The following is a 22,904-nucleotide window of genomic DNA, read 5'->3' on the forward strand; positions in this document are numbered from 1 at the left end:
ATTCAGAAGGTTTGCTTATAGCATTCAGGCTTTCTGTTCCCAGTTGGCTAATCTTATCATTATTCATCACTCTAGCTGTTTGATGTACATGAAAGTCTCTAAGGAGTCACAGAAAAAAATATAAGAAAGTCAGAAGGATATTTTATTATGTACAGAAAACACTTTTAATGTCTTTAGGTTATGATGTGTATATATGAAGTATATTGTGAATCAAATTTTCACCTTAATACAAAAACTCTTAGCAAAAAATATGCATCTTCATTTTTATATGAATTTGCTATTTGGTATGCATTTTTTAAAAAACAGAATTGGTCAATATACATTTTCACAACATATTAAAAAAAGAGACGTCACTTTGCCAACAGAGGTCCGTATAGTCAAAGCTATGGTTTTTCAAGTAGTCATATATGGATGTGACAGTTGGACCATAAAGAAGGCTGAGTGACAAAGAATTGATATTTTCAAATTGTGGTGCTGGAGAAGACTCTTGAGAGTCCCATGGATTTCAAGGAGCTCAAACCAGGCATTCTAAAGGAAATCAGCCCTGTACATTCATTGGAAGAACTGATATTGAAGTGGACACTCCAATACTTTGGCCATGTGATGGGAAGAGCCAACTCATTGGAAAAGACCCTGATGCTGGGAAAAATTGAAGGCAAAAGGAGAAGAGGGTGGCAGAGGATGAGATAGCTAGATAGTATCACCAACTCAATGGACATGAATTTGAGCAAACTCTGGGAGATAGTGTAGGACAGGGGAGCCTGGCGTGCTGCGGTCCATGAGATCACAAAGAGTCGGCCATGTCTTAGTGACTGCAACAACAACAATGCATGGTTTTGTTTTTTTTAAACAGAATTGGTCAGTATACATTTGTAATTCCTTTCTTTCAAACTAGATTTCTCTGTTGTATGGTCTTATAAAAACATCAGTATTAATGTTTATAAATTTCTCACACAAGTAACACCTCAGAATTTACCTAATTTCTCTATTATTGGGCTTTTCATTTACTATTATTCATAAAAACTTGATAAATACTTGAATGTATATGGGTTTTCACAAATTTTGGAATATTTGCTTGCCATTTATTATGAAAAATAGGAGTACTGACTGAAAGCTGTGAATAATTGGAGTTGTTGATAGATACCAGCATTTCCAAGTTACTTTCTAATGTTAGTTATAGCAATCACCAGGTAAAGCACAAATTCTAATAAAATACACATCTAAATCAATGGAATGCTATAAATAGAGGAAAACAACAGAATGGGAAAGACTAGAGATCTCTTCAAGAAAATCAGAGATACCAAAGGAACATTTCATGCAAAATGAGTTCAATAAAGGACAGAAATGGTATGGACCTAACAGAAGCAGAAGATATTAAGAAGAGATGGCAAAAATACACAGAAGAACTGTACAAAAAAGATATTCACGACCCAGATAATCACGATGGTGTGATTCCTGACCTAGAGCCAGACATCCTGGAATGTGAAGTCAAGTGGGCCCCAGAAAGCATCACTACGAACAAAGCTAGTGGAGGTGATGGAATGCCAGTTGAGCTATTTCAAATCCTGAAAGATGATGCTGTGAAAGTGCTGCACTCAATATGCCAGCAAATTTGGAAAACTCAGCAGTGGCCACAGGACTGGAAAAGCTCAGTTTTCATTCCAATCCTAAAGAAAGGCAATGCCAAAGAATGCTCAAACTACCACACAATTGCACTCATCTCACACACTAGTAAAGTAATGCTCAAAATTCTCCAAGCCATGCTTCAGCAATATGTGAACCGTGGATTTTCTGATGTTCAAGCTGGTTTTAGAAAAGGCAGAGGAACCAGAGATCAAATTGCCAACATCTGCTGGATCATGGAAAAAGCAAGAGAGTTCCAGAAAAACATCTTTTTCTGCTTTATTGACTATGCCAAAGCCTTTGACTGTGTGGATCACAATAAACTGTGGAAAATTCTGAAAGAGATGGGAATACCAGACCACCTGACCTGCCTCTTGAGAAATTTGTATGCAGGTCAGGAAGCAACAGTTAGAACTGGACATGGAACAACAGACTGGTTCCAAATAGGAAAAGGAGTTCGTCAAGGCTGTATATTGTCACCCTGTTTATTTAACTTATATGCAGAGTACATCATGAGAAACGCTGGGCTCGAAGAAGCACAAGCTGGAATCAAGATTGCCGGGAGAAATATCAGTCACCTCAGATATGCAGATGACACCACCCTTATGGCAGAAAGTGAAGATGAACTAAAAAGCCTCTTGACGAGAGTGAAAGTAGAGAGTGAAAAAGTTGGCTTAAAGCTCAACATTCAGAAAATGAAGATCATGGCATCTGGTCCCACCACTTCATGGGAAATAGATGGGGAAACAGTGGAAACAGAGTCAGACTTTATTTTTCTGGGCTCCAAAATCACTGCAGATGGTGACTGCAGCCATGAAATTAAAAGACGCTTACTCTTTGGAAGGAAAATTATGACCAACCTAGATAGCATAATGAGGAGCAGAGACATTACTTTGCCAACAAAGGTTCATCTAGTCAAGGCTATGATTTTTCCTGTGGTCATGTATGGATGTGAGATTTGGACTGTGAAGAAGGCTGAGAGCCGAAGAATTGATGCTTTTGAACTGTGGTGTTGGAGATGACTCTTGAGAGTCCCTTGGATTGCAAGGAGATCCAACCAGTCCATTCTAAAGGAGATCAGCCCTGGGATTTCTTTGGAAGGAATGATGCTGAAGCTGAAACTCCAGTACTTTGGCCACCTCATGCGAAGAGTTGACTCATTGGAAAAGACTCTGATGCTGGGAGGGATTGTGGGCAGGGGGAGAAGGGGACGACAGAGGATGAGATGGCTGGATGGCATCACTGACTTGATGGACATGAGTCTGAGTGAACTCCGGGAGTTGGTGATGGACAGGGAGGCCTGGCGTGCTGTGATTCATGGGGTCGCAAAGAGTCAGACACGACTGAGCGACTGGTCTGATCTGATCTGAAAGAAAGTCCAGAAATAGACCCAAAAAACACACCAAAGGTTGGTTCACCAAAAAAAGGTGGGACAGATTTATTTAGTAAGTGATTAGGGATAACTGGTAACTATCAAAATAATTCTTTTTCTAGTAAGTATCAAAAAAAAATGTCTTTCTACTGTTGAACATTGTGGTAAACTCAATTTCAGATAGTTCAAATGTTTAAAAATAAGACATGAAACAAATGTAGCATACAGAAGATATGATAGAAACAGTTTTAAAATCACTTATCATGAAATGGAAAGGCGGTTTTAAAGAATAATCCCCCCCAAAAAAAACCCTCATGTGTTATTAATGAGAAAAATCCATAAATTCAAAATAAATTTTTTTTTAAATGTTTACATTCAAATACACAAGCAGCACACACTGTGGAAGGAATGAGTATGTTTCCAATTCAGTTCTTAAAGAGTTAATTTCCTTAAAGAATAATTAGCAATGTTCATTCAATTTTTAAAAATATATTTTTCATTCTTTAACAGAGTATTTCTCTAGCAATCTAGCCTATCAGAAATGCATTGATGAGATAACAGTAAATGATTGTTAATAATAATAAATTGGAATATACCTAAATGTCCATCAGAAGAGGACTAGTGAAATAAAATTATGGTTGATATAGTGGAATCCCCTGCTACCATCAAACCTCTACATGAATAATGTAGGAATATATGTGTGTGTGTGCATATATACATATATATGCATAGGTTATCTCTAAAACAGTAAATAACAGTGATATTTCTGAGGAGGATATCTGGATAATTAAGTAATGGGAGACTTACTTTTCCTGGTACACATTTTTTGAGTATTTGAATTATAGTAATAATAATAATTTAAATATCATGTGTCTATTTTACTTGAAAACAAACTCAATGGTATTACATGTACATTATATATATACATATGTGATGTAGGGAGAGGCTTAATAGTCTTCTATAAAAATGTGTCTGATATTAGTATTTAGGAAAAATTTAATAAATTCCTTTTTTAAAAATATGAAGGCATTTAGTTTTTCACTTCCTGATATGAAACTATTCATTATGGACCTTACAAATTGTGATTCTCCATTCCAAGGTTTATTGAAAACACAAGTTAATTTCAGGTTAAGAAAATGACTGCTGTGCATTTTCTCTCACTATTGAGATACACTAAGAAAACAGTGTTAACTTATTTCTATGTGTCACTACTAAATATTATATACAATCTTTCAAGAGCAATTTCATGGTCATTTATAAAGTGAACAAATGAGTTTCCTTATTTTCCAAATCATTGAGTTATTTCCAAAATTAATTAAAATTATTGTTGTTTGAGAAATAAGGGTAATGACAAACTGAATAATAGCAGGGTAGATACGTACTTGAGTAGTTTGGTTTTTAACTGGACTTCATTATAGAAAGTAAGATAGCTGTCTAGTATCCATCTAGTATAAATCCCACCATCTAGTATAAAAGCGAGGACATTCTTTCATGATAAGTTGAAACAAACATGTATGAAACCCAAAACAAAAGGTTTTGTTAGATCATTTTGCTCTATATTAATACTGTCATGAAACGATGCCTGATATTAACTTGTGCGAGTCAGCATGACAATTATATAATTTCAACTGAAAAACATTTATTTTTAATAGACAGATAACGAACCCCAAAAGGCAAACAATATCACACAAAAGTATACAACTATTCCTTTTATTATTCTGGACCAGTTACACTTGAAAAAATTGTATTTTGTACTTGTCACATCAAGTTATTAAACCAATCAGGTAGTATGAAAAGAAATAGCCTAATATTTAAAAGAAATCTGTATCATATTAAAAGGTATTCCTTTTGTCTCAAGAAAAATACATGTCAATTAAAATAATAATCCTACCTTGAAAAATTATAAAATGCAGCCACAGATATATATTTTGTCATGTACAGTAGATGTTTAAATAAATATAAAAATAAAATTTTAAGGGATTAAAATAGCTTCTACACACCAATGAAAGGCCATTTATTTATATTTTTAATGAAAAAGATAAAATAAAATAGTTAAGATATTTCAAAGTTATTTTGTGTGTCTACCACTTAAAACCTAGCTCTATGAAATATTTTTCATTAAATGCAGGGATGCAGTGAAAAACACCATAATTTAACCACTGAAGCTTTTATAAAGAAAATATTCCCATTGTTTGTAATTGGTAACTCTGTGAATTAAAAATAAAATAGAAAATAGTACGGTAACATTTTTTCATAATGACACTAAGACATAGTCTCTCTCCCAAAGGATTTATAAGTAGAATTGTTAATGTTTTAAGTTTGCTAAAATGCATATTTATATATAAAATGCACCGGTATTATTTACCATGTATAGAAATAACTTTTTTAAGTTATAATCTTCTAAAATTTAGCAATTCAATTTCAGAATTGAGTAGGGGCAAAGAGATTGATTAGAAGCAGTAAGGTTAACAAGACAGACAAGTAATAAGACAATAAAAATGTGTTGAGGGAGGGAAGTTAGATAAGTACATATATAAATATATGCTAAGCCAGAATATAAATGCTCCTTTATGAAAAATACACCTGATATAATTGTGGGTTCAGAGATAAATTATTACAATGGTTGAATAGAAAAACATGTTTCATAGCAAGAGATAACACATTGAAAAGCTTGAAATGGATGGTATTTCAGTATACAGCAGATGGAAGAAAAAAAGAGACATTTCAAGTGGGAGAATGAACAAGACACACTCTGAAAATCTGTCTTGTTACAGATTTTAGTCAGGGAAAAATAGTCAGGTTTTGTTTGCTATTTCTAGCTTCATATAACAATTTCATAGTTAATCTGTTAGGTTATTCAAGAATTTATAAACATTTTATTTTAAAGCTTCTATAAATAACTAAAATACTAAAGTTTCTATCAAGTTCTAAATTTAGACTATACATTCTCATTTAATTTTGCATAGCTCAGTATCCAGAGATGAGGGCACTGCATTTTAGTATTTTTATTTGTATTAATATATTATTCTAAATTAGAGATTCACCATGGTGATTGATGATTTAATACTGTAATGAATCAAAGGCACAAATACATTTGTATAACAACAGAACAAATTGAAATTTTAATGTGATTTTAAAACTCAATGGTCTTGCTTTCTGACAAGAGTTTTTAACATTATTTACTGAAAAAATAGAAGAATTAGCTCTTAGAATGCATCACTATGCTTAATTGTATAAAATCAAACATTGTATAAAATCAGGCAAAGTTTCTAAAATGCCATTATCTAACTAGTTCTATTTCTTATCAGATTTGGATTCAGATAATTAATCAAATTATATAGCAGGTAACAATGTTCTTCTCATTATTTTCTCACTAGAGAGTAATCCAAAGAGATTCAACGAGATTACTTTTGAAAAACAATACTACAACTGTTTTATCTTTGATGATGATCTTCTGAGTTTAATCCCCAGAAGAGAATAATAAATATGTCAATAGCTTTACATAGTACTGAATGATTAATGAAATATTAGGCAAATAAACTTCCCTTTCTTAAATGACTATTTAATTACTTTCTTATTTCTTTCAAATTAAACCCATGTTTGTGTTATTACTTATTATCATACTTTCCCTACAGTGGAAATTCCTACTTTTCTTACCATGCAACTTCAGATAAGGCATTTACCATGCAACTTCAAATAAGGCCTTCAGCAGAATCTTAGTATGAAAAAGGGTAACATTAGATACTCCCCAAAACTGAAATATTAAGAAAATTTTAAATATCTTCCCAAAGGTTGGCAAAATGTCTGGAGGATGGAGAAATTTTAAAAATATTAGGAGACTGAGTTAAAACATATAGTACAGTAAACATAAAGATAAAAAGGAAAGAAATGAGAAATACTGAGAATCTTAACTAATATCCACATATTCAAACTAAGTAAAATAATCTATTTACTCACATATGAGGAAGATGTTAGCTAAAGGAAAAACAATTGCAGCTGTATTCATGCAATAGTACAACAAAACACTTTTTAATACAATTATGTAATGTGTTCAATAGCAAGAAATAAGGCAGGGAAAGAAGGAGATAAGAGAGAGAAAGAGAAAGAGAAAGAAAGGAACTTCCTAACTAAAAACCAAGCCAAACCAAGCCTCTTCTGGCACTATAATGATTCTTAGTCAAGACAGAATCTAAATCATCTATTCAATTTGTTGGATATTTACTTTCATGCTTGAGAGTGGGATAGAGTAGAGCTCTTTTTTTTTTTTTTTTCAGTTTGCACCTTAAATGAAGGACCATATAGACCATCTGAATTATAGTGTAGCAGAATAAAAGGATTTTGTTCACATGAGTTCCTATCTCTATTTTCAGAGGAAAAATACTAATATTTATGGGTGTTTTTTTTGTGTGTGCCAAGTTGCTTCAGTCGTGTCTGACCCTCTGTGACCCTATGAATGGTAGCCCTCCAAGTTCCTCTGTTCATGGGATTCTCCAGGCAAAAATACTGGAGTGGGTTGCCATGCCCTCCTCCAGGGGATACTTAAGGTACATGGAGTTCTATTTTACCCACACAAAGGACTCCAAGATGCATCCCTTCACCTTTTTTAGATAAGGTATAATCAAACAGGACTATGACCCTGTGATTTTTCTCTGTGACTCACACCGTATCTCACTCAAAGAATGAACCTGCATAGATGACTGGTTTGAGCTAAAGGTTTGCATATCAGATAGAGAAAGCACATAAATATCTATTAATTTTCAGCTTTTTTAGAAAAGTTGCTATTGTCTGCAAAACTTGGCTTTTCTTATTTATACCCCTGTCTGATCCACTGACAGTATTTGTACATGTTCCAGTAACGACCCTTCCATCTCCTCCTATCTAAACCTAAACAGGTAGAGGGATTCAGGAACTAACAGAGATGATATACATTCTAAATAGCAAAGAAATGAACAAGGATTTGAATTAATATAGTTATAATATAAGAGTTATCATATACTTTACAGATTATAAAATACCAATGATACAGTGTTGAAAACTCTATAACAATACATCTTAATTTTACTTGTTCACGTGTATAGTTTCAATATATTGATGCTAATATTAAGAACTAGTCTGAAGTTTGAATACATCACTTCTCATAGAAACAGACTATAATTCACATCAAATTATTTCTCTGTTATATACCTACAAGCTATTTTTGCTGCATTCCTAATAAACAGCTCATTGTTTGAACTTGTAATAATTAGATAACACTGGAACTCTTAAATCAAAACAAACCAACAAACAAACTTCTCTAGCTCTTACTAGCTACTGAATTCCTTAACATTATTTACATTTTTATCAAGAGTGGAATATTTAAATTTTCCTATTAAATTAAACAAACACAAACAATATTAAAGTAAGTCAGAGTGAAGCCATTTAAATTACGTTGACAACAGCACCACATCTCCTGCAGTTGTTTCCGAGTCCTGACTGTGGTTAGAGCTGATACCAGTGTCTGAGTCTGTGTCATTTGAATACATGTTAAATATTCTTTGAGTAAAAGGAGAAACCACCCCATTGCTGGTGGGCACCTCAGATTCCTTTCCTCTGTTTTCCTTTAGCTGGCATTCATCTGCATTGCTGATATGAAGGGAATTGAACTCCTTGGCGAGGAGCTCATATTCCTTAGCTTTCATCTGAAGCAATGAGTCACTGTATTTAATCTCTTTCTGGATGCCACTCAAGTGAGAGTGGATTTTCAAACCAGCTTTCATGCTTTTCTCCAAATCACACTTAACACTCTCTAAATTAGAGCTTTCAAGTTCACTGGCAGCTGCCCCTTCTGCATCTTCATTTATCTCCATGCAAACACTTTTTACTTCTTTTTCTATTTCGGCAGAGAGCTTATCAATGAGCTTTCTGTAGTAGGTCAGTCGTTCCTCCAGCTGTACAATTCCATTACTTTCTCTCAGGTCCTCCAGCATCTGCCTTTCATCATATTCCAAGCCTAGCTTTTGCTCAACTTCACTGAAACTGGGCATCAAATATGCATCCTGGACATAATTTTCTCCATTATTTTCTACCCGATCAAGATGAAATTTAGCTTCACACTTTTCAATTTCCAGATCCAGCTCTTTCATTCTCTTCACTTGTTGATTAATAGTGTGATCCTGGGAAATAATCAGATGAACTAATGTCTCCATACTATCTCGCTCCTGGGAAACTGTGTCCTGCTTAATTTTAGCCAGTTTCCGGAAAGTTTTCCTGACTATTCTTTTTTGTTTATCTGGTGGTAATGTCTTCATGTAATTTGCCGGGCTGAGCTCCCACAGTTTTTCTGTGTTTTGCACTAATTTGGCTTCAGCTGTCCGCCACAAGGGAACTGGAAGAAAAGCATCTGCTTTAACCAAAACAAACTGCATATTAGGCTGCTCGTCTCCCCATGCTTTCCAAAGCTTCAGGATTCTAGTTAGGGGAGGAAGAACCCGTTCAGAGCCTCTCCATTTTTCTATGATGCAGTAATCACTGGGATTTCCCAGAAGAAATCGTTTCTCCCCAAATGTAGTCTCGTGTTCCTCAAGCAAAGCCTGGATGACGTCGGCAGAGGTGGTGCGTTTGGTTAGCCCACAGACAATCTTCTCTTCTTGGCAAACCCAAACCACAATTTCCTTCTCTTCTGAATCCATTTCTTTAGTTGGAGATCTAAAAGAAAAACAAAGTACATTATATTACTGTTATCACGTGTATAAGCTCAGAAAGATGGTTTAATTTTAATACCCTTTCTAAATCTTACCCTTAGTGAGAGATGCATTTTGAGGTGAGACTACATAAGAATCACACGTTTTATGGTAATAAAGAAAATTTAAGACCATGAAAAATATCTTAGTTTTCTTTTTAACTCTTGTTGGGCTCTGGAACAGGCAAATTGTTGTCAAAGATAATGGAGGCTATTTTATCTTTAGAAAGCCAGACACAATATAACTGCAGTTAGAATTACCAGAGTTAAAATAATAATCAGAGTGGTGATGAATAAGAGGTAGAATAAGACTATTCTGGGGCTTCCCAGGGCGGTGCTAGTGGTAAAGAACCTGCTTGCCGATGGAGGTGACCTAAGAGTTGCCGGTTCAATCCCTGGGTCAGGAAGATCGCTTGGAGGAGCACGTGACAACCTACTCCAGTATTCTCACCTGGAGAATCCCATGGGCAGAGGAGCTACAGTTCATAGGGTCACAAAGAGTAGGACACAACTGAAGTGACCTAGCATGCACATACAAGACTATTTTGCTGGAGATGTAGGACTAGGGAATAATCATGGAAATGTAAATAGAATGTTAGTAGAGTAAAAGAATTGAAAATAGTCCATTATTGAAATTAGTGATTATTTCATCCTGCAAATATTTACTGTATGCCAACCATCTGCCAGATATGTCTGAAGATGCTAAAGATATAGCAATAAGCAAAGGAGACAAGGACATGGACATAAATGTGTAATTAAGATAAGATAGTGGTAAATGCTAGGAAGAGAATTAAAGAGGATGAAGTGATAGAGAATGACTTGGAAGAGAAGAGGTCTACTTTATTTAGAGAGCTCAGGAGAGATTTCTCTAAGAAGGTGACATGTGAATAGGAACAAAGTCACACAGTAGTGACAAAGTGAAGATTCAACCTAAGCAAAAAAGCTGACTGGAGTATACTTTTAATTAATGCACTGTGAAAACAAGTTTATGAGTTTAATGGCTTAGATGTGGATTAAATTGGAAGAAAAACCATAAACTACTTCTTAAAGAGGAACTTTATCACATAAATTAGCCTTTGATAGCAGTGGAACCACAGTGCCTCATTAGAGCACCCAACTGGTCAAGGAAGGACATTTCCCAATAGCCAGCCATGGAGAAAAGCATGTGGAAATGTATTACCTTCTATGCCTTTTTCTTATTAATCTTGTTCCTGCTTTCATACAGCAATAAAGGATTTTGACTTGCCTGGATGCCTCCCTTAGCTGACAAAACTCTCATAAATATAAAAGCCCTACTGCTAACTCCTTAGAGTAATCCTTACATCCTGTTACATTTTCTAGATGGGAAACATCAGTTCTGGGTCTGTAGCTAAGGATGACACATGACTTATAAGCGCTTCAGCTCTACACTGCAGCTGTGAAGAAGACTGGAAAACAGGGATCAGGGAGTCTTTATGTACGCTAGAATAATAATGACATACATGAGAATTCCCCAGTTCTTCCATGATCCCTGCGCTAATTGGGATTCTTTTGTTTTGGAAGGAGCAAGTGCTTATATGTTATGGCTTCCACTAGAGACCTGATAGTTTTCAGCTCATGTGGATGATATAACCCTAACAGTCATTATGCACAATCAAGAAAGATATTATTATTTCCATATTATATATGAGAAATTGAGTGCCTTTATTAACAGTTCACAAGCTAACTGGTTTCAAACACTTAAAAAAAAATTTGCTCTAAACGTCCTTTTATTTTCTTGACTCAATTATTCTCTAAATATTTTGAGGAATTTTTATTATCATCATTCAAACCAGGTAATTTTCGAAACTTCTGCCACTTGACTGAGCGTGTTTAAAAGTAATTACTATTCTTCATTGAATGTAGGCAGTAAATCTTCCATACCTAGTATAAGCCACATTATGTTTAATTCTACTTTGTAGCAGGCTTAGGATTTTGCAAATGATGTTTATTTTATAGTATGGCTCCAATCGAGTTTCTATTTACTCATTCATTTGACAAATATTTGCTGAGCATTTCTTCAGCGGTTGATACCATCATGGAAATGTGGATCACAGAAATATTTGTATGATTTATAAAACATTTGCTGTTTAGTTACTAAGTCGTGTCAGCCTTTTTTACCACCCATGGACTGTAGCCCACCAGGCACCTATGTCCATGGGATTTCCCAGGCAAGAATACTGGAGTGGGTGATCATTTCCTTCTCCAGGGGATATTCCTGATCCAGGGATAGACTTGTCTTTTGCATCTCCTGCATTGGCAGGTGGATGCTTTTACCACTGAGTCCCCTGGGAAGCCCAATATATAGTATACTGCACCTATAATTATGTAGTATGAAAGTGTGTTAGTTGCTCAGTCATGTCCCCATGGACTCTTTGTGACCCCATGGACTGTATGTAGCCTGCCAGGCTCCTCTGTCCATGGGATTTCCCAGGCAAGAATGCTGGAGTGGATTGCCATTTCCTCCTCCAGGGGATCCTGACCCAGGATTGGAACCCAGGTTTCCTGCATTGCAGGTGGATTCTTTACCATCTAAGCCACGTAGGAAGTCCTTATTATTATATACACAATATATACTACATAATTATTTACTATATATTATGACCTTTCCCATACATACTTTAGAAATTATATATGTATTTTACACTTTATTAAATTTGATATTATTGAATATATCCAAAGATTCTAATTAAGTATTGTTTTGTTTGGGATCCAGATTGATGGGAGAAATAGCAATAACCTCAGATATGCAGATGACACCATCCTTATGGCAGAAGGTGAAGAGGAACTGAAGAGCCTCTTGATGAAGGTGAAAGAGGAGAATGAAAAAGCTGGCTTAAACTCAACATTCAAAAAATTAAGATCATGGCATCCAATCCCATCACTTCTTGGCAAACAGATGGGGAAACAATGAAAACTGACAGATTTTATTTTCTTGGGCTCCAAAATCACTGCAGATGGCAACTGCAGCCACAAAATTAAAAGATGCTTGCTCTGTGACCAACCTAGACAGCATATTAAAAAGCAGAGACATTACTTTGCCAACAAAGGTCCATACAGTCAAAGCTACAGTTTTTCCAGTAGTCACATTCTTGGCTGGAGAATCCCATGGGCAGAGGGGCCTGGAAGGCTACAGTCCATGGGGTCATAAGAGTCAGACACGACTTAGTGGCTAAACCACCATCACCATGTTTGGATGTGAGAGTTGGACCATAAAGAAGGCTGAGCGCCGAAGAATTGATGCTTTTGAACTGTGGTGTTAGAGAAGACTCTTGAGAGTCCCTTGGACTGCAAGGAGTTACAACTAGTCCATTCTGAAAGAGATCAGCCCTGGGATTTCTTTGGAAGGACTGATGCTAAAGCTGAAACTCCAGTACTGTGGCCACCTGATGCAAAGAGCATTAGAAAAGACCCGGTTGCTGGGAAAGACTGAAGCCTGGAGAAGGGGATGACAGAGGATGAGATGGTTGGATGGCATTACTGACTCAATGAACATGAGTTTGAGCAAGCTCCGGGAGATGGTGAAGGACAGGGAATCCTGTCCTTCTGCAGTCCACGGGGTCGCAAAGAGTCGGACATGACTGAGAGACTGAATAACAACAACATGCTCTGTTTATGTTTTCAAATAGTTTATAATCACAAAATAAGCTTAAAAATTATTTATGTATATAAAAGAAAATAAAAAACACTCATAGCACCACAGTATCCATTTTTATCTGATGTTTTAAATTCTTTTTTGCCTTCTGAAACATTAACAAGATTTATTTGTAAAGATTTTCAAAAAAGGAATAGTAGGAACAATACTTGATAGTTTAAAATATGATTTCATCTTAATTTTCACTAACAATTCATTTTCACTAATTCATTTTGAATTCCAATAAATTATTTTAATGTATAGAATTTATTTATAAATTTATTTATGAATTTATAATTAGAAAAATTATAAATTTTTCTAATCTTCTGTCCTCATCACTGTAATACTGCAATATATATTATATATCTGACTCACATTTCTCACAAGATTGCTTCAAATATCAGATAAGAGAAAGAAGAAGAGTCCTTTGAAAATTGTGGAAAATGTACTGGGTAAATATAGGTTATTAACACTAATGGTAAAATTACTGTTATTATTACTTAATGCTGAGAAGGGTGTGGTATTATTCAGTAACATTATTGAGCTTGCTACAGTAGTTAACAGTATTATTTTCAAAATATTTTCCAATCCATCCCACAATATTTTTTCACCTGTTTTTAGCTTGTCAGTATTTTTGCATGTACACTTCCAATATAACACAACTGTTTATCTAATTAAAGATGTTTAAAAGGATCATTAGTATAATATTTGGATCACAGATGAGCTGAGAATCCTTGTAATCTTTCTCTGATTTATAACTCTCTGATTTTAACACTGTGGTAATAAAGTTTATTATACTGAAAATAATCTATACATATATTTATATTTCACCTGACTACTCTTCCATAACTATTTCATTATTCAATTTTTTCCTTTTAGATTATCTTCTTCAGACAATTAAGAAAATGTATATGCCAAATGAAACTATTCAGCAACATGTGTTAGCCTCACAGGTACTTTTCCAGATTTATTCTGAAATAGAGTGAAAATTATATTTGAGAATTTTTGCATTCACCCTGTATTCAATCATGAACTTAAAAATGTCTCCACTGATAATTAGTTTTAATACCACAGAACACACAGAATTAAGATGAGTTGGCTTGGAATTATATATGCAAATTCATACAACTAAACATTTCTTCAACAAGTTTCCATTGAGAAACTATGGTGCATAAAGCAGTAGGGAATAAATCAACTATTTAAATCTGGAAATCTTAAGTATTAAATAAGACATTTTAATGTCAAATTGAAGATCCACAACATAAGTATTTACCGAAAAAGGATTAAGTGTGAAGGCAGAGAAAAATAAAGATAAATAGATAATATTTGGCTATCTTTAAGTTGTACAAAAAAAAAAAAAAAAGAACTTGGGGCCCAGGAGAATAATTCAAAAAATGACATTTCTTCCTAGTATGGTAGACATTGAAGTTTAATTGAAATTTGATATATAAAATTTATCAGGACAAATATTACATATTGAGCCCTACTTAAAAAAAATAAGAATCATTAAAATGAGAAATTATTAAGAATAATTACATTATAAGATATGCTAAAACCCAGTATATGTAAACTAGCAATCCATGGTATTTATAAAAAATATTTAGATCTCTGAATGCATTTTTCCAAAGAATCTACATTATAACTTTTTATTTCCTAGGCCAGCCTGGAAGTATGATACTAACATAATCTAGCTGCCATATATAGGAGTGATTCTAAGTGAAATGCTCTTATTGCTCAACTCTGCAGAATCATATTCCATGCTTGGAAATCAAAAGTTATACTTTTATCAGTTTCAAGCAATTGATGGAACCTCTGTCTGCAAACAGTGATGGAAGTCTCCAACAGATTGAAGGGTACAGACCTGTGAAGCTTTACGAGCATGTTGGACATATCTCTTAGTGTTGCCTCATTGCCCAAAGACTCTTCTGTTTCTTTTTATTACCATTGCTTATTATGTAAACTGAACGCTCTCCTTCTAAACCAGTGGTTCTCTACCAGCAGTGATTTTGCCTGAAATGTGTGGGGACATTTCAGGTTTTCACATTAGGGTCAGGGGATGCTAGGAGCATGGGAATGATCTAGCCTAAAATGTCAACAGTGGTGCTGTTGAAGAACCATGTATGCATACATGCGTGGGCTCATTGCTTAGTCATGTCCAACTCTTTGTAACCCGGGGACAGTAGTTCACTAGGCTGCTCTGTCCATGGGATTGTCCAGGCAAGAATATGGAGTGGGTTGCCATTTACTCCTCCAGGGGATCTTCCCCACCCAGGGATTGAATCTGCATCCCTTGTGGCTCCTGAATTGCAGGTGGATTCTTTACTGATGACTCACAGAGGAAGCCCGTTGAGGAATCTTGATCCATATATACAACAAAATATACTTTCATCACAGCTTTGTCTATTCTGTTTTTTCTTACATCTTGTGGAGAATCTAACAGTAAAATATATTAAAACAAAAATAACAAATAAGTGAGACATTTCCTAAATAAGTGATGCAAGTTGGCATTCTACTTAATGGATTGCCAATGGAACTTTTTCTCCTTTCACCCTCATGGCCAGTATTTATAATTATTATTATTAATCCTGTCCAACTGGACTTCCCTCTGTTAGTCCCAGAACTGGTCCTAAAGAATACTGATAGCTGCATTAAGATGCTATAGAAACACAAGTATTCAGAATAGGATTAATTTTAGTTCAGGGGAAAAACAAACAAACTTGCATTCATAGATTTCATTAAGAAATAGTAAATCTTCCTTCTTCATTAAGAAATAGCATTTGAATATCTGACCATTAAATGGGGAATGGACAGTAGGAAGAAAAGATGTGGGGATGAAATGACAGGATAGAAGTGGCCAAGGAGACTAGGGCAGTGCCAGAGGCATGGAGAGGGTTGGAAGTCAGCAGAAAGGGTTTCATTGTATTTCTCCCTTACTCTTTCTTTGCAAGTTTATTCTGCCCTGTGAAAGAGTGGACAACCAAAGACCAGAATTAGGAATGAAGGTTTTGAGACACCTTCAGTTTAGGAGAAGAAGTAGTCAAGATAATATCTGCAGTCTTTACAGGACCAAAGGGAAATTCCCAGAGATAACCAAGGGAAGTGAGAAAAATAAATAAATAAATAAATCTATCACTTAGTTAAGGTTGTGGACAGTACAGGCATGTACGACATGCCTAGACAAGTTAGAAAGTATCTTTAAAAATACTTTAGCAATAAAACTACACTGAATATAACATTTTCTTGCTTTGGTTATTCAAAGGCACCCTGGAATATAATATTGTCTTGAAGTCACATTATTCAAATGAATTGGAATACAATACTGTATTTTTATTTTATTTTTTAGATCTAAACCAATTTTTTAAATTTTATTTTATTTTTAAACTTGACAATATTGTATTGGTTTTGCCAAATATTAAAATGAATCTGCCACAGGTATACATGTGTTCCCCATCCTGAACCCTCCTCCCTCCTCATACCATCCCTCTGGGTCGTCCCAGTGCACCAGCCCCAAGCATCCAGTATCGTGCATCAAACCTGGACTGGCGACTCATTCCATATATGATATTATACGTATTTCAATGCCATTCTCCCAAATCATCCCACCCTCTCCCTCTCCCACAGAGTCCAAAAGACTGTTCTATACATCAGTGTCTCTTTTGCTGTCTCGTACACAGGGTTATTGTTACCATCTTTCTAAATTCCATATATATGCGTTAGTATACTGTATTGGTGTTTTTCTTTCTGGCTTACTTCACTCTGTATAATAGGCTCCAGTTTCATCCACTTCATTAGAACTGATTCAAATGTATTCTTTTTAATGGCTGAGTAATATTCCATTGTGTATATGTACCACAGCTTTCTTATCCATTCATCTGTTGATGGATATCTAGGTTGCTTCCATGTCCTGGCTATTATAAACAGTGCTGCAATGAACATTGGGGTACATGTGTCTCTTTCAATTCTGGTTTCCTCAGTATGTATGCCCAGCAGCTGGATTGCTGGATCATAAGGCAGTTCTATTTCCAGTTTTTTAAGGAATCTCCACACTGTTCTCCATAGTGGCTGTACTAGTTTGCATTCCCACCAACAGTGTAAGAGGGTTCCCTTTTCTCCACACCCTCTCCAGCATTTATTGCTTGTAGACTTATGGATCGCAGCCATTCTGACTGGTGTGAAATGGTACCTCACAGTGGTTTTGATTTGCATTTCTCTGATAATGAGTGATGTTGAGCATTTTTTCATGTGTTTGTTAGCCATCTGTATGTCTTCTTTGGAGAAATGTCTATTTAGTTCTTTGGCCTATTTTTTGATTGGGTCATTTATTTTTCTGGAATTGAGCTGCAGGAGTTGCTCATACATTTTTGAGATTAGTTGTTTGTCAGTTGCTTCATTTGCTATTATTTTCTCCCATTCTGAAGGCTGTCAATACTGTATTTTTAAAAATCTGATTATTTGTGCTTTTCTGATTGCTGAATACAAAACAAAGGTTGCTATTATTCTAAATTTTATCAGACTTTTGGCCAAACTAAGATATTGTCTTAGTATTTTTTTTTACATGCAGTTCAAATTAAATGAATGCTTTCCAAACTTCTAATTCTATAGAAAAGTATGAATAATCTCCTTAATATTTCCTAACACATAGTAAAATTAATTCCCTTTGAAATTTTGATTAAACCTCAAAATATATTTAAACTCCTCAAAAGACATTTATTTTTCCCTGATATCATCATGCAGTTCAAAGCCATAGCAAGGACCACAGTCAGAATTAATATAACATATGTTATTCATTTATGTATCCTGTAATAAAAATAAGAGTACAGAGGGAAAAAAAATACATGTTGCACTGAATTCTGATTCAGCACAGAGAACAGACTTCAATGCCTCCTAGTAGTAAGATTTTTCCATGGAAAACATAGATGCCTGTAGAATTATAAAAATCCTTATGAAGTCTGTTCTCAAAATATCTTGACCAAATAAACTATCACAGGGAATTAGGTCCAGTCTATAGAACTCTTTGGTGTATAACCCACTACATGTGGCACTCATATTTAAAACAAGTCAGTAAATAACACTTGGAGACAGACTAACTCAACAATGCAAGATTCAGAACTAAAGATTAGGACTGGCAGCTATAATACAGTAACAAAAGAAATTCAATTTCAGGATATTTATCTCAGGCTCAAATCTAAAATTACCTTGTAGAAGTTTACATTGTCTTGAATAAAAGCATAAAATTAATTAAAGAATAAAGATCAGATCAGATCAGTTGCTCAGTCGTGTCCGACTCTTTGCGACCCCATGAATCCCAGCATGCCAGGCCTCCCTGTCCATCACCAACTCCTGGAGTTCACTCAGACTCACGCCCATCGAGTCAGTGATGCCATCTAGCCATCTCATCCTCTGTCGTCCCCTTCTCCTCCTGCCCACAATCCCTCCCAGCATCAGAGTCTTTTCCAATGAGTCAACTCTTCGCATGAGGTGGCCAAAGTACTGGAGTTTCAGCTTTAGCATCAGTCCTTCCAAAGAAATCCCAGGGCTGATCTCCTTCAGAATGGACTGGTTGGATCTCCTTGCAGTCCAAGGGACTCTCAAGAGTCATCTCCAACACCACAGTTCAAAAGCATCAATTCTTCGGTGCTCAGCCTTCTTAACAGTCCAACTCACATCCATACATGACCACTGGAAAAACCATAGCCCTGACTAGATGAACCTTTTGTTGGTTCTGCTTTTGAATGTCTCTGCTTTTGAATATGCTATCTAGGTTGGTCATAACTTTCCTTCCAAGGAGTAAGTGTCTTTTAATTTCATGGCTGCAGTCACCATCTGTAGTGATTTTGGAGCCCAGAAAAATAAAGTCTGACTCTGTTTCCACTGTTTCGCCATCTATTTCCCATGAAGTGATGGGACTGGATGCCATGATCTTCATTTTCTGAATGTTGAGCTTTAAGCCAACTTTTTCACTCTCTACTTTCACTTTCATCAAGAGGCTTTTTAGTTCCTCTTCAATTTCTGCCATAAGGGTGGTGTCATCTGCATATCTGAGGTTATTGATATTTTTCCCGGCAATCTTGATTCCAGCTTGTGTTTCTTCCAGCCCTGCCTTTCTCATGATGTACTCTGCATATAAGTTAAATAAACAGGGTGACAATATACAGCCTTGACGAACTCCTTTTCCTATTTGGAACCAGTCTGTTGTTCCATATCCAGTTCTAACTGTTGCTTCCTGACCTGCATACAAATTTCTCAAGAGGCAGGTCAGGTGGTCTGGTATTCCCATCTCTTTCAGAATTTTCCACAGTTTATTGTGATCCACACAGTCAAAGGCTTTGGCATAGTCAATAAAGCAGAAATAGATGCTGTTCTGGAACTCTCTTGCTTTTTCCATGATCCAGCAGATGTTGGCAATTTGATCTCTGGTTCCTCTGCCTTTTCTAAAACTAGCTTGAACATCAGAAAATCCACGGTTCACATATTGCTGAAGCCTGGCTTGGAGAATTTTGAGCATTACTTTACTAGTGTGTGAGATGAGTGCAATTGTGTGGTAGTTTGAGCATTCTTTGGCATTGCCTTTCTTTGGGATTGGAATGAAAACTGACCTTGTCCAGTCCTGTGGCCACTGCTGAGTTTTCCAAATTTGCTGGCATATTTACTGCAGCACTTTTACAGCATCATCTTTCAGGATTTGGAATAGCTCAACTGGAATTCCATCACCTCCACTAGCTTTGTTCGTAGTGATGCTTTCTAAGGCCCACTTGACTTCACATTCCAGGATGTCTGGCTCTAGATCAGTGATCACACCATCATGATTATCTGGGTCGTGAAGATATTTTTTGTACAGTTCTTCTGTGTATTCTTGCCATTTCTTCTTAATATCTTCTGCTTCTGTTAGGTCCATACCATTTCTGTCCTTTTTCGAGCCCATCTTTGCATGAAATGTTCCTTTGGTATCTCTGATTTTCTTGAAGAGATCTCTAGTCTTTCCCATTCTATTGTTTTCCTCTATTTTTTTTTGCATTGATCACTGAAGAAGGCTTTCTTATCTCTTCTTGCTATTCTTTGGAACTCTGCATTCAGATGTTTATACCTTTCCTTTTCTCCTGTGCTTTTCGCTTCTCTTCTTTTCACAGCTATTTGTAAGGCCTCCCCAGATAGCCATTTTGCTTTTTGCATTTCTTTTCCATGGGGACGATCTTGATCCCTGTCTCCTGTACAATGTCACGAACCTCATCCCATAGTTCATCAGGCACTGTATCTATCAGATCTAGGCCCTTAAATCTATTTCTCACTTCCACTGTATAATCATAAGGGATTTGATTTAGGTCATACCTGAATGGTCTAGTGGTTTTCCCTACTTTCTTCAATTTAAGTCTGAATTTGGCAATAAGGAGTTCATGGTCTGAGCCACAGTCAGCTCCTCGTCTTGTTTTTGCTCACTGTATAGAGCTTCTCCATTTTTGACTGCAAAGAATATAATCAATCTGATTTCGGTGTTGACCATCTGGTGATGTCCATGTATAGAGTCTTCTCCTGTGTTGTTGGAAGAGGGTGTTTGTTATGACCAGAATAAAGAATAATTATAGGTGAAGATAAAGGGCAAGTTTATTAAATCACATTCCATACCAAAGATTATAAACTGGTATTTTAACTTACAAACCCAGCTCTACAAATTATGAAGTTTAAAATACTGAGGGATGCCATAAGTAATTAGTTTGGGTAGTCAGGGTTTAAATTACATGACACATCTCTTTTCAAACTAAAAGGTCAAGCTTCCAAATTTAATAGCATCTTTTCCCAATAATCAAAATTATCAGAATACAAATATTGGTTTGGCCATAACATCTTACAGAAAAACTCAAATGAACATTTTATCCAATTCAATACAATGAGTTTAGCTAATTAATTAGTTAATATCACTACTATTATGTAAGAGAAAAATTTATATTTTGTGTACTATAATTGGGTGGCTTTGTAGTAAGAGAAAAAAAATGACCCAAACAGAAATTTAAGACAGACTCTGGTAAAGATAAAAGTTTAAATATATGATTGAAAAAAGTTCTATGTAAATCAAATCTATCCTAGTAACTAATAAGTTAGTTATTCCCCAAATAAATTGTCCATTTTGAATTATAGCATACATATTTTTATAACTTGATTCAAGATTCATTTCTTAACATATTACTGACCAGAGGCATTAGTTTCTGCAAAACATCCCCTGGTCAATAATGTGTTAACAGAATTATGATTTTAATAAATATGAATAAACAATGCGGGTAAAATTCTATAGAAGATAAGATGGTCTTTAATTTCAGAAATGCATTATATAGCTAGGGAAGGACAAAAGATATGTTTAGAGAGAAAGATTTTAAAAATTCAATATCATCTTAAATATTATTGGAAATCATGAGATATTAACATATTCTGTATAAAAATGCCACAAAAATTTTTAAAAAGCAATAATAATCAAAGTTAGGTAATATGTAATAAACCATAATAAGACATAGAAGTTGACCCCAATGTCTTCAAGACATTCTCAATTTCCATAACCCTTTAAAGTCAAATTAGGTAAAAGAACCTCATGAGATTTCATTTGGGACAGGATCTTGGATCCTGTATCTAAGATCCTTAGATCTTATCTGTGAGGAGGACTCTTTCAGTTTATTACTTAATATGATGATGTTTAGGCTTGGTGGTTAAGGAACAGATACTTAGAAAATAAGTAAGGTGACTGGGGAAAAGAACAGTGGGGTGTGTGTAGAAGGAGACGTTAGATAACAATCAGATCAGATCAGTCGCTCAGTCGTGTCCGACTTTTTGCAACCCCATGAATCGCAGTACGCCAGGCCTCCCTGTCATGACCAATTCCCTGAGTTCACTGAGACTCACGTCCATTGAGTCAGTGATGCCATCCAGCCATCTCATCCTCTGTCGTCCCCTTCTCCTCCTGCCCCCAATCCCTCCCAGCACCAGAGTCTTTTCCAATGAGTCAACTCTTCGCATGAGGTGGCCAAAGTACTGGAGTTTCAGCTTTAGCATCAGTCCTTCCAAAGAAATCCCAGGGCTGATCTCCTTCAGAATGGACTGGTTGGATCTCCTTGCAGCCCAAGGGACTCTCAAGAGTCTTTTCCAACACCACAGTTCAAAAGCATCAATTCTTCGGTGCTCAGCCTTCTTCACAGTCCAACTCTCACATCCATACATGACCACTGGAAAAACCATAGCCTTGACTAGATGAACCTTTGTTGGTTCTGCTTTTGAATGTCTCTGCTTTTGAATATGCTATCTAGGTTGGTCATAACTTTCCTTCCAAGGAGTAAGCGTCTTTTAATTTCATGGTTGCAGTCACCATCTGTAGTGATTTTGGAGCCCAGAAAAATAAAGTCTGACAATAGCTCACATTTATTTCATGCTTAATATGTGCCAGGCATTGTTTTAAGTGCTTAAAATATATAAACTCATATAATTTTCATCACAACCCTATCAGCTATGTCCTGTAATCAAATTCATTACAAAGATTAAAAAACTGAAGCACAAGAAATTAA

The 22,904-nt window shown here is 35.6% G+C and overlaps 1 protein-coding gene across 1 annotated transcript in view; it reads right to left on the reverse strand.

Annotated features, from left to right (window-relative positions):
• Positions 1-4,689: 4,689 nt before the first annotated feature.
• The window catches only part of RASSF9 (Ras association domain family member 9), a 38,636-nt gene continuing 20,421 nt past the window's right edge, over positions 4,690-22,904 (reverse strand). Inside the window, exon 2 of the mRNA XM_061415668.1 lies at positions 4,690-9,679. Within this exon, the coding sequence (XP_061271652.1) occupies positions 8,419-9,679 (1,261 nt within the window). The 3' untranslated portion in view covers positions 4,690-8,418. The remainder of the gene's footprint in view (positions 9,680-22,904) is intronic.

The sequence above is a fragment of the Bos javanicus genome, chromosome 5 (assembly GCF_032452875.1).
Source record: "Bos javanicus breed banteng chromosome 5, ARS-OSU_banteng_1.0, whole genome shotgun sequence".
NCBI lineage: Eukaryota > Metazoa > Chordata > Mammalia > Artiodactyla > Bovidae > Bos > Bos javanicus.